Source organism: Bos grunniens, chromosome 12, assembly GCF_055505025.1.
Source record: "Bos grunniens cultivar Pamir isolate PY7600 chromosome 12, Bosgru_T2T1.0, whole genome shotgun sequence".
NCBI lineage: Eukaryota > Metazoa > Chordata > Mammalia > Artiodactyla > Bovidae > Bos > Bos grunniens.
This window is the reverse complement of record NC_141176.1, coordinates 16,374,128-16,386,701: the sequence shown is the minus strand read 5'-3', so window position 1 is coordinate 16,386,701 and position 12,574 is coordinate 16,374,128. Positions and strand designations below refer to the sequence as shown.

Here is a 12,574-nt window from a genome sequence, read left to right as displayed (position 1 = left end):
TGTTTTCCTCTATTTCTTTGCGTTGATCACTGAGGGAGACTTTCTTATCTCTCCTTGCTTTCTTTGGAACTCTGCATTCAAATGGGTATGGCTTTCCTTTCCTCCTTTGCCTTTAGCTTCTCTTCTTTTCTCAGCTATTTGTAAGGCCTCTTCAGACTGCCTTTTTGCATTTCTTTTTCTTGGGGATGGTCTTGATCACTGCCTCCTATACAATGGCCTGAACCTCCATCCATAATTCTTCAGGAACTAGAGTGTACTAGTTAATGTGAAATGTATTTTACTACATCCCTGCAATATTCTAGAAGCCTAATTGCTAATAGTTTAGGTCAGATTTCAAAACTGTTTTATAACCTAGAGTCACGTCTTTTATATATGCAGAATGAACATAGGTGTGGGACCAATTAGGCTTATATCCATAATTTGACTCATCTTGTTTTGGTAATAGATCCTCTCTGTCTTTTCACTATTTTTCAGTCTTCAGACTTAAAAAAAAAATAGTAACAGAAAAAAATGTAAAAATGCTGTGATTTTTACATAATATCATAGACTGGGTAACTTAAACAACAGGCATTTATTTCTCACAGACCTGGTTTCTGGGTAGTCCAAGGTCAAGGTGCTAGCAGATTTGGCTCCTGGTGAAGGCCTTCTTCCTGGTTTGTAGGTGGCTGTCTTCTCACTGTGTCCTCATTTACAGGGGAGAGAGAACTCTGTAGTCTCTCTCTTTGTCCTCTTATGTGGACACTATCCCCTTATGGGAGCCTCATCCTCAGGACTTCATTTAAACCTAATTATTCCCAAAGGCCCTGCCTCCAAATAGCATCACATTGGAGGTTAAGGCCTCAAACATATAAATTTGGAGTAGGAGGGGGAGGGGACGCAAACATTCATTTGATAACAGATGATTTAATCAACAAACTCCCCTCTCCCTGCCCAAAAGGATAAGTAGAAAAATATGGTTAAAATGCTGAACATAACTTGACAACACATTGGTGTTCAGTCCTTAATATGATAGCTTGATTATCTAAGCTTGAACTGAAGTTTTTCTTCCATTTTTGTGTGGATCACAACAAATTGGAAAATTTGTAAAAAGATGGGAATATCAGACCACCTTACCTGTCTCCTGAGAAACCTGTATCTGGGTAAAGAAGCAGCAGTGAGAACTGGACATGGAACAACTGACTGGTTCAAAATTGGGAAAGGAATATGACAAAGATGTATATTGTCACCCTGCTTATTTAATTTATATGCAGAGTACATCATGTGAAATCCTGGGCTAGATGAATCACAAGCTGGAATCAGTATCACAGGGAGAAATATCAATAAGCTCAGATTTACAGATGATACCACTCTAATGGCAGAAAGTGAAGAGGAACTAAAGAGTCTCATGATGAGTGTGAAAGAGGAAAGTGAAAAAGCTGGCATGAAACTCAACATTCCAAAAACTAAGATCGTGGCATCCATTCCCATCACTTCATGACAGTTAGAAGGGGAAAAAGTGTAAGCAGTGACAGATTTTCTTGAGTTCTGAAATCACTGTTAATGGTGACTACAACCATGAAATTAAAAGATGCTTGCTCCTTTGAAGGAATGCTATGACCAGCCTAGACAGTGTATTAAAAAACAGAGACATCACTTTGCCAACAGAGGTCTGTGTTGTCAAAGCTGTGGTTTTTCAGGTAGTCCCATTTGGAAGTGAAAGTTGGACCATAAACAATGCCTAGTGTGTAAGAATTGTTGCTTTTGAATTGTGGTGTTGGAGCAAACTGTTTAGAGTCCCTTGGACTGCAAGGAGATCAAACCTAAAGGAAATTCACCCTGAATATTCATTGGAAGGACTAATGTTGAAGCTGAAGCTCCAATACTTTGGCCACCTGATGTGAAGAGCTGACTCATTGGAAAAGTCCTCGACGGTGGGAAAGATAGAAGGCAAAAGAGAAAGAAGCAACAGAGGATGAGATGGGTAGACAGCATTACCAGCTCAGTGAACACGAGCTTGAACAAATTCAGGAAGAGAATGGAGGACAGAGGAGCCTAGCATGCTGTAGTTCATTGGGTCACAAAGAGACATGTCCTAATACCTGAACAACAGCAACAGTAGACACCAAATTTGAACAGAGATGTGATTAGACTGTAATGTGTTTTTTAAAAGACTGTATTGTGAACTGTTTAAGTTTGTGAACAAATCACCAAAAGGAGTTGCAGACATTCCTGAAACAATTTGAGTTTATCTCAGAAATAAACTCAAAGTTAAGCAAAATGTCAGTTCAGTGGAGAGCTACATTGTTTATTTTTTCAATTTAGGTGTTTCCAAATTGATCAGAACCTAAGGAAATTGAATTTGGAAAGCACCAAACAATAGTCAAATTAGAATGAGAATTTCTCAGTCCTGCAATAATTTTTCTGTTCAGTATATGAGTAGCCTTTGGTCATAAATGGTTTTCCAGATTTGGCTAAGACTCATGGAGCATTTCTGCTCATACCTGTTAGTAAATATATTCCAGTTTAGAGTCAGTTTAACTCTGGTGGTTTATGTCTTATTTTTTGTATATAAGGAAAGAATAACAGTTTTTATTAAAAGTATGAAAGTTTTGTAATCATAAATAGCTAGAATGTTTAGATAAGTGTGGTGTTCTAGTTAGCTGATATTTATTGATTGTTGTTGTTTTACTGTCAACTTTTATCCAAAAAGTGTTTCTGTTCGCTCAACTCATTATTTTACAAAATCCTTTCCAATGTATTAGACCACTTTCCTGGCTCAGCAACATGTATTTCATAGATTTAAACCTTTTATTGATAAAAGTTCTACTAAGGCATCATTTATAAACAACATAGTTTAGGGCAAGGATTCTCCAGAAGGTTTGATTTTACCTGCCTGGAGACATTTGGAGCTATATGAAGTAATTTTTACTGGTATGAATGGGGGTGGGAGTCAGATGGTACTGGCTTCTATGGGTAGGGGCCAGGGATGATCTCAACATCCTCCAATGTACAGGATAGCCCCCAGCACAAAGAAGCACTGCATACAAAATGCCAGTAGTTCCAAGATTGAGAAATCTTGGTTTAATAACTTTGTCAGCATTGCAGAAGTTAAAAAATACTCATCATAGACACTGAAGTTAATTCCATAATATGTTAACAGGAACTCATAATTTTTTTGAGCAACCATGTAGCCTTGAAATGATTGCTTTGAGAAATATGATATTTATCTCAGTATGTGGTATCTCAGTATGTGATGTCTGGAATGCTGTTTTTTTAAATGTTAGTCATGTTTCTTTTCAGTTAATGTGCAAATGCATGTGTTCTAGCTCTCCGTCACACTTAACTTTTGCATATTCATTGTAGACAGAGCCCAGGACCTAACAAATCGTAGGAGTGATTCAGATGTGCTTCATGTGTTTTTAAGTTATTTCTCTGGCAGCAGTCAAGCAACATGATTTGAAGGGAGTAGAGGGAGCCTTAGTTAAACCAAAGCTTATGAACTAAATCTCAATTTGTACTGCCCAAGAGTGAAAGGTAGGTTATTTAAGATAAAGACAGTATAGGCAGTATGTCCTGTCCTTAACCCTAGTGTTCTTTCCCCATCCTACATGTCAGCCCAGGCAGTCAAACTTTATGTTTGGTATAGCTGGTGATAGCTTTTCGTTTCTCCCACAACCCTGAATTATAGGCATTCTCACAGCCAGTAATATCTATCTAGATCTCACTGGTATGTTTTCTCTTTAGTTCTTTGTGGATTCTGTCCTCTAAGTACCCATTCACACTGTCAGAGATCATCTCTGGTTAAGAGTGAATTCCGTACTTTATGTGATAATAAGAACCGTTTGTGATCAGGGAGAATGTTACCTGGAAAAAGGAAGTGTGCCTTGGAGCCAAAGCTCAGGAGGTCAATATGTGTCTCATCTAGAACTGTTGCCTCAAACTGACTTAAAAATCAACCTGTTAATGATTTACATCATTTTGAATTAAAATTATTATTCACACTTTTAGCTTTAACTTTTATATTCAGGGTTTTGTTGTTGTTTTAAAAGACTTTCCTTTGGTGGAAAGTGAAGGCTCTTGAACCCAGTTTTTTATTGTTTCTCTTTACAGATCCACTTCCCCAGCAGGACAACATCATTCTCCAATATCTTCTAGACATCACTCATCTTCCTCACAGTCAGGATCGTCGATTCAAAGACATTCTCCTTCTCCTCGCCGAAAAAGAACTCCTTCACCGTCTTATCAGAGGACAATAACTCCACCTTTACGCCGCTCTGCTTCTCCCTATCCTTCACATTCTCTGGCTTCTCCTCAGAGAAAGCAAAGCCCTCCAAGACATCGCTCTCCAGTGAGAGAGAAGGGGAGGCACGATCATGAGCGAGCTTCACAGTCTCACGATCGGCGTCATGAAAGGAGGGAAGGTAAATACTCGGCAGTGTTGTGGGTTTTTTAGAGTTCTTTTATGTGAGTGGATATTTTCTTTATTAAAAAATCGGACATTCAGATTTATTGTTAGAATAAGGGATAGAAGAGAACTGTGTTATATACTACATTTTCTGTAACACGTGGATCAGAGCTCTTTAGGGCAATAGGAGGTGCTTAAGGACATGGAAATGTAAGCTATAGATATATGTAATTGGGCATTTATTTTATATTAAGTTGTTGCTTTCTTTCGGTACATTGTTTTACTTGAGTAGTCTCAAGTTCTAGAAATTTGGGACTATATGGTTCTTAAGAGTGTCCGTCTAATTGCTTAGTTAATTCTTTAAAAACAACAGAAGAGGTTAAAAGAAAAGCAACAAACCAGGGAGCAGAGTTGGAACATATCAGAGATGTCTTAACAAAGAGGTGTGGGCTGGGGGAATGTTCAGCAGGTCCATGGGAACCAAGTGATCAATTTTCCAGGTCTAACTCAACAAAGAAGTAAGCAAGACAGTTTTTAGATTCCTGAGCATTACATTAACTTTGAATTTGCTATTCCGTCTTCAAGCTGAGATTGAAGTAGTACAGTTGAAGCAGTACAATTGAATCACTCTCATCTCTTTCTGTAATTCTTGTCTAAGCTTCTTGTTGTTTATTTAACTTAGCAAGCCTTTTTCCTAAAATCTTCTAAGTTAGTTTTTTTTAACATAAAGAATACTCAGGAAATATGTGCTTACTTGCAACAGCATTTCTATTTAATGTGCGCTTTTAAAGTCTCTGTATCACATAGCATCTCCTATGAAACATGTTGAACTTATTCTCCAGTCAACAGTGCAAGAAATAATTATTTTTTTTCTAGAAATGATGGATGCATAGATAGGGACTAGACAGGGCATGTATTTTAGAGAATTATTGCTTGTATACATGATTTTGGAACCAGATCAGCACAGCAGTATATATAAAACATTGGTAAGTGGGGAAAATGCTCTTAGACCTATCAACAACTAAGGTTGACTGGGAATATGGTATATTTTTAGTGACTACTTATTGAATGAAAACTCTTAATTATTTCAAAATACTATTTATTAAACACAGTTTCCTTAATGAAAGGGAAATTTAGTATGCAGTTGATTCTTACAAGAATGCTTTGTTTTGTGGTAAGGGAGTTTTATGGTATATGAATCCTTTTAATAATAAATCATACACTTTTTGATTGTTTGTAAGGAGGATGTTTCTTTAATCTTCCGAAAGTCATTTTTTGAAATAAGAATAATTTTAGTGAAAGGATGGGAAGGAAGGTAAGGAGCAAATACAGGAACTGAGTGTCTTTGGTAAAGACAGCTGGGGGCATCATAAAAGAGAACCTAGTGCGAAGTGATCAAATTTCTAGGCACACTTGGTATTGGAGGAGGACTTGAAGTCATAGATGTAGTCAAAAAAAATTGAGACATTGTCAGATTCTTGCCTAGGGCTTCTATCCTTAGGTGGCGTTTATGGATGTAGGCAGAGGAGATAAGTTATTGATGAGGATCTTGTGGATACTAGACAGGGAAAGTCTACGGACCTACCCATAGGTCCTAGGCTACTATAAAATGGCTAAAATAGCGTCAGATCTTGTGGTTGTTCCAGAGTATAAGAGTAATTTACAAAGGAATCTGATTAAAAAAAAAGTACAGGGGTTGTTCTTTGAGGGTCTCTCGTTAATTCTTTCAGTTCTTTTCAATTTATGCTGTCATCAATTTATGTTTCTCTAGATGTCTCTAAAGAATAGTTTCTAATCTTTGCAAATTCCCACCATGTATGGGGCTGACTAAACCACTTAAGCTCTTGACCTCTGTTCCTTCATGTATACAGTGATGAGTTTGAATTAAATAACTATTGAGGTTCATTCCAGCTTTTTTAAAAGTGAAGTTGTTTTTTAAAGTTTTCCCATGAAATGTTAGAAAGTGCTTTAAGTAGAAAAAGCTTTAGAGATGGGAGTGTGAGTCCATTAAATAGCTTAAAAAAAAAAACAGAGAGAGAGAGAGAGAAAGGGTGAATAGCAGTATCTCTTTGCCACCAGCTTACTAAGTACAGGTTACTCTCAAGTGCTTAAGCACATTGGAGGTCATGTGTGAACTAGTCTGGCCTAATACTTAGTAGAGATGAGTTAAAGTCACTTGTACCTTTGAATCTCAAAGTGATTTCTAAAAGTAATCCATCATTGATAGGATTGATAGGAGATCAGCTTACTTGTTTCAGATCTTACGTATGGGTATGTTGATACCAGAATATCTTGTTCAATCAAGACAAATAATCCAGGTGTTAATAAAATTACCTTTGGAATTTTAGCTTACAGATAGGTTTAATTTTCTTATTTGCCCATGTTTTCTCCTTTTAGTTTTTGTAAAGAACATGAATTACCATTGTAATAAAAATTTTAAAGCTGTGTATTGAATACATTGTCTAGTTTCCTACAGTTTTGTGAAAGGAATTACAGTGTATTTCCTAAATTATGTTTACAGAGACTAGAGGTAAAAGGGACAGAGAAAAGGACACAAGAGAAGAACGAGAGTATGAACAGGATCAGAGCTCTTCTCGAGACCACAGGGATGACCGAGAACCTCGAGATGGGCGGGATCGGAGAGATGCCAGAGATACTAGAGACCGAAGGGAACTAAGGGACTCTAGAGATGTTCGGGACTCCAGAGAGATGAGAGATTATAGCAGAGATAACAAAGAGAGCCGAGACCCCAGGGATTCTCGGTCTACTCGTGATGCCCACGACTACAGGGACCGTGAAAGTCGAGATGCTCATCGAAAGGAGGACGCCTATCAGGAAGAATCCCGAAGTTATGGCAGAAACCATCTGAGGGAAGAAAGTTCTCGCGCTGAAATAAGGAATGACTCCAGAAATGAGTCTCGAAGTGAGATTAGAAATGACCGGATGGGCAGAAGTAGAGGAAGAGCTCCAGAGATGCCTGAAAAGGGTAAGGTGTTTGACTTGTCAGTGAACTGTATCTTGTATGTTCATACAGAAATTATGAAATCTCCTAAGATTTATTTCTGACATTCATTATCACTTTGTCAAAGTAATTTTCAATTAATTGCATTTATCATCTTCTCTATAAATTCTGAGTAGGAATTATTAGCTAAAATTGCAGAAGATAAACGGGGCCTGACTTAGGGACCCCTCCCCCCACCCCCCCAATTGAATTATGTCCAGTCATGGCTACCATCTTGGTTAATGTGGAACACTAAGAAAATTGCTATCAGGAAAAAAAAATCAAAAAGAAGTAATTTCTAATAAATAGGTAAATATATGATAAAATGATCATTAAAATGGAACTTAAAACGATAGACTTTCAAAGTTGGTGGTGTCAGAAATGACTGACTCATGTGTTCTTCAGTACTTGTGCTTGCTTCAAAGCCACCTCAAAACATCCCATGTCAGAATCTTGAGCCATTTTTCCTTACCTTCCTCTAAAAAGAATTTGGCATCACCATTATCATCAATAACCACCTACCTAAGTGAATTTGACTATCTCCACACTTCCTGGACTGGGTCAACTTTGACATCTCTCTTCCTCCACCCACTTTGCTCCCCTCCCCAAAACACTGCTGCAGAGTTCTGACCATTCTTACTCTTTCTATAGGCCTGTTGGTTTATTATAGTTTCACAGTAAGATGAAGGCCCGCCACCTTCTCCTTCATAGTTGTCTTGGCTTTTCTTAACCTTTTGCTTTTTCATATATATTTTTTTATATAAATTAATTTATTTTAATTGGAGTCTAATTACTTTACAGTATTGTAGTGGTTTTGCCATACACTGACGTGAATCTGCCACGGGTGTACATGTGTTCCCCATCCTGAACCCCCCTCCCACCTCCCTCCCCATCCCGTCCCCCTGTTTCATGCATCGAACCTGGACTGGTGATCCGTTTCACATCTGATAATATACATGTTTCAATGCCATTCTCCCAAATCATCCCACCCTCGCCCTCTCCCACAGAGTCCAAAAGACTGTTCTATGCATCTGTGTCTGTTTTGCTGTCTCATATACAGGGTTATCGTTACCATCTTTCTAAATTCCATATATATGCATTAGTATACTGTATTGGTGTTTTCCTTTCTGGCTTACTTCAGTCTGTATAATAGGCTCCAGTTTCATCCACCTCATTAGAACTGATTCAAATGTATTCTTTTTAATGGCTGAGTAATACTCCATCGTGTATATGTACCACAGCTTTCTTATCCATTCGTCTGCTGATGGACATCTAGGTTGCTTCCATGTCCTGGCTATTATAAACAGTGCTGCGATGAACAGTGGGGTACACGTGTCTCTTTCAGTTCTGGTTTGCTTGGTGGGTATGCCCAGCAGTGGGATTGCTGGGTCGAATGGCAGTTCTATTTCCAGTTTTTTAAGGACTCTCTACACTGTTCTTCATAGAGGCTATACTAGTTTGCATTCCCACCAACAGTGTAAGAGGGTTCACTTTTCTCCACACCCTCTCCAGCATTTATTGTTTGTAGACTTTTGGATCGCAGCCATTCTGACTGGCATGAAATGGTACCTCATAGTGGTTTTGATTTGCATTTCTCTAATAATGAGTGATGTTGAGCATCTTTTCATGTGTTTTGTTAGCCATCTGTATGTCTTCTTTGGAGAAATGTCTATTTAGTTCTTTGGCCCATTTTTTGATTGGGTCGTTTATTTTTCTGGAATTGAGTTGCAGGAGTTGCTTGTATATTTTTGCGATTAATTCTTTGTCAGTTGCTTCGTTTGCTATTATTTTCTGCCATTCTGAAGGCTGTCTTTTAAAAATGAATTTTTTTAAAGCTTCATGAAAAAACTGTTGGGTTTTTACTTCAAATACATTAAATTTATTGATTAGTAACTTTTTCTATTAAGGTCCTGTGCATGTTTTATTCCTGGGTAACTTCTATTTTTGTTGCCATTGTAAATGGTATTTTTTAAAAAAATTCTCTTTTTTTTAAAACATTTATTTTATTTGGCTTTATAAAATTTAAAATTTTGTTATGCATTGATATATATGTACCAAAAAACTCACACTGAATGGTAATTATAGGGTATTAGCTAGAAACAGCAGAGTATTATAAATTCTCACTGTTTAAACAATAGACTTTCATTTATGTCAAAATTATCCTAACCCAAACTCTAGTGAAATAAAAACAAAAGAATAGATTATAGGTGGAATTTTAGCACCATGGTATATATTTTCATTAGCAGCAGCCTCAACATTTTCTTTTTTTAAAGAACTCTATTTAAAATCACATGTGTATCAGCACGTGGATGGATACCAAGCAGATGCTTCTGGGTTTCTGTTCTGGAGGCCCCACAGGGTAGATTTGCTTTTATTTAGAAATTTACAAAAAGTTAATACCTGATTGATGCCAAATCAGTGACAAGTTTGAAGTCCTTAACAACATTTTGCCTTAGAGTTTACAAATGATATATAAGGCATTATGATAATTTTCTGTGACCCAGGTCATGAGTCTTGTGGCTTCAACCTATATGTTAACTGTAACAAGATCACCTTAATTTTAGCCCCAGCCAGTATACCAATAACGAATCAAGTCTCCCACTTGACTTTTAAACTACTTTGTGTGTGTGTGTGTGTGTGTGTGTGTGTGTTAGTCTCTTAGTTGTGTCTGACTGTGTGTGACCCCATGGACTGTAGCCCACCAGGCTCTTCTGTCCCTGAAATTCTCCAGGCAAGAATACTGGATCGGGTTGCCATCCCTTCTCCAGGGGTCTTCCCAACCCAGGGATTGAACCCTCATCTCCCACATTGCAGGTAGATTCTTTTCTATCTGAGCCTCAAGGGAAGCCCCAAATAAGGCATTACTCAGGGCATTATAGAGTAAACAGAAGGAGAAATAAACCAAGATTCCATTAATTCTCAAATTCCATACGTTCTTTCTGTTGGATATAGCTTTGGCTTTAGAAAAGGAAGGTACAGGGCAGGAGAAACTCAAACACTTTGATGCCTCTTGTCTCTCTCTTCCATAGGGATGTAGTTATTTTGGTCAAAAGTGAAAGTGAAGTCACTCAGTCATGTCCGACTCTTTGCGACCCCATGGACTGTAACCTACCAGGCTCCTCCATCCATGGGATTTTTGGGTTGCCATTTTCTTCAGAAGATTCTCTTTTTAATAATGTGTTCACATGGTGCAGAATTTCAGAGCTATGAAAAGATACATAGTGAAAGCCTCCCCTCTGTTCCTGACCTGGTCCTAGCCAATTTTGTATGTAACCAGCTGAAGAACATGCTATACAAGCAAATATGTATGTTTATTCACTTTCTCTTCTGGTTTTACAAATATAATTTTTAAGAATTTTTTATTAAAAAAAAAACAACTATATATTCTGTACACTGCTGTTTTCCCTTTAAAATATCTTAGAGATAGTTACATATAAGTCAGCTTGGTAAACAGCCACATCCTCCTTTTGGTGCATAGTGTATATTGTAGGGTATGCCGTAAGTTATTGAATCCTTTATGTTTGAGCTTCCCAGGAGGCGTTAGTGGTAAAGAACTCACCTCCAGTTTAGGAAACTTGAGAGACACGGGTTCGATCCCTGGGTTGAGAAAATCCCCTGGAGTGGGGCATGGCAAACCACTCCAGTATTCTGTCTGTAGAGTCTCATGGACAGAGGAGCCTGGCAGGCTATGGTCCTTAGGATTGCAAAGAGTTGAACTTCACTGAAGTGACTGTTTTTTTTTTTTTGGTTTTTAATAGTGCTTAAGTAAATGCATACAGGCACACCAAATGATATATTTTAAAACATTTTCTGATGCTTATTGCTGGTGTATGGAATGATAATTAAATTTTTTATATTCATCTTACATTATGATGTTGCTGTATTTTCTTGGTAGATATAATTAGATTCTCTTAAACATTTACATCTGGGAATAGACATATTTGGCTCTTCTTTCTGAGTAATATTTATTTGTTGTCAGTAACCTGCTGAGCAGCTATTTCAACGCACTGTTGACTACAAGTGGTATAATGGGCTTCTTTGCTTTGTTTCATATTTTAAGGAATTATTGCTGACATTTCACCATTAAGCATGGTGTTTGTAGATTTTTGTTGTTTGTTTAGTTGCTAAGTTGTGTCCAACTCTTTGCAATTCCGTGGACTGTAGCCCACCAGGCTCCTCTGTTAGTGGGGTTTCCTTTTCCCAGATAAGTATACTGAAGTGGGTTGCCATTTCCTTATCCAGGGAATCTTCCCAACCCAGGAATCAAACCCTAGTCTTCTCCCTTGGCAGGGGAGTTCTTTTCCACTTGCAGATGCTTTTTATTGTGTTTAGGGTGTGTGCATGTGTGCCAAGTCGCTTCAGTTGTGTCCGACTCCTTGCAGTCTCAGGGGTTATAGCCAGCCAGATTCCTCTGTCCATGGAATTCTCCAGGCAAGAATCCTGGAGTGGATTGCCATGCCCTCCTCCAGGGGATCTTCCCGACCCAGGGATGGAACCCGTGTCTCCTGCGGCTCCTGCGTTGTCAGGAGGTTTCTTACAGCTAAGCTACCAGCAAAGGGAATCTCCTATTTTCCTAACTTAGCCGGCAGCTTCTGTCATGCCTGTTTTTTTGTATCTTGAGAAGATCATATAGTCATTCTCTTTTACCTTGTTACTTATGTTAATTTTTTTTTTTAATTTACAACTATTCTTCTAAATAGGTTTTCCTGGTGGCTCAGATGGTAGAGAAACCACCTGCAATGCAGGAGACCACCTTTAACTGAGGTTCAAAGAAGAGCTAATAGCTTGAAGCTACAGCAGCAGGGCTTCTTTGGTGGCTCAGTGGTAAAGAATCAGCCCGCAAATGCAGGAGATGAGGGTTTAATCCCCGGGTCGGGAAGATCCCCTGGAGTAGGAAGTGGCAACCCGCTCCAGTATTCTTGCCTGGAGAATCCCATGGACGGAGGAGCCTGGTGGACTGCAGTCCATGGGATTGCGAAGAGTCGGATACAATTGAGCGACTAACACTTTCACTGTCAGAATTATTCTTGCATTTCTAAAATAAATTTATATTTCATTTCTTTTAAAAGTTCGAAAATAGGTTTGTTAAAATTTAATTTTGAAATAAAAAAATCTTTTTCTATAATTGAGGTTGGTATATAATCACTGTATGAGTGTAAATATTTAGCAACTTACTCTTCAGAAAGAAA

General features: G+C 38.0%; 1 protein-coding gene across 22 annotated transcripts in view; it reads left to right on the top strand.

Moving 5' to 3' along the window:
- The window catches only part of ZC3H13 (zinc finger CCCH-type containing 13), a 103,711-nt gene that overhangs the window by 61,104 nt on the left and 30,033 nt on the right, over positions 1 to 12,574 (top strand). For all 22 annotated transcript variants that reach the window (XM_086328934.1, XM_086328933.1, XM_086328926.1 and 19 more), the window contains 2 exons: positions 4,090 to 4,400; positions 6,906 to 7,370. In XM_086328934.1, the coding sequence (XP_086185060.1) occupies positions 4,090 to 4,400; positions 6,906 to 7,370 (776 nt within the window). The remainder of the gene's footprint in view (positions 1 to 4,089; positions 4,401 to 6,905; positions 7,371 to 12,574) is intronic.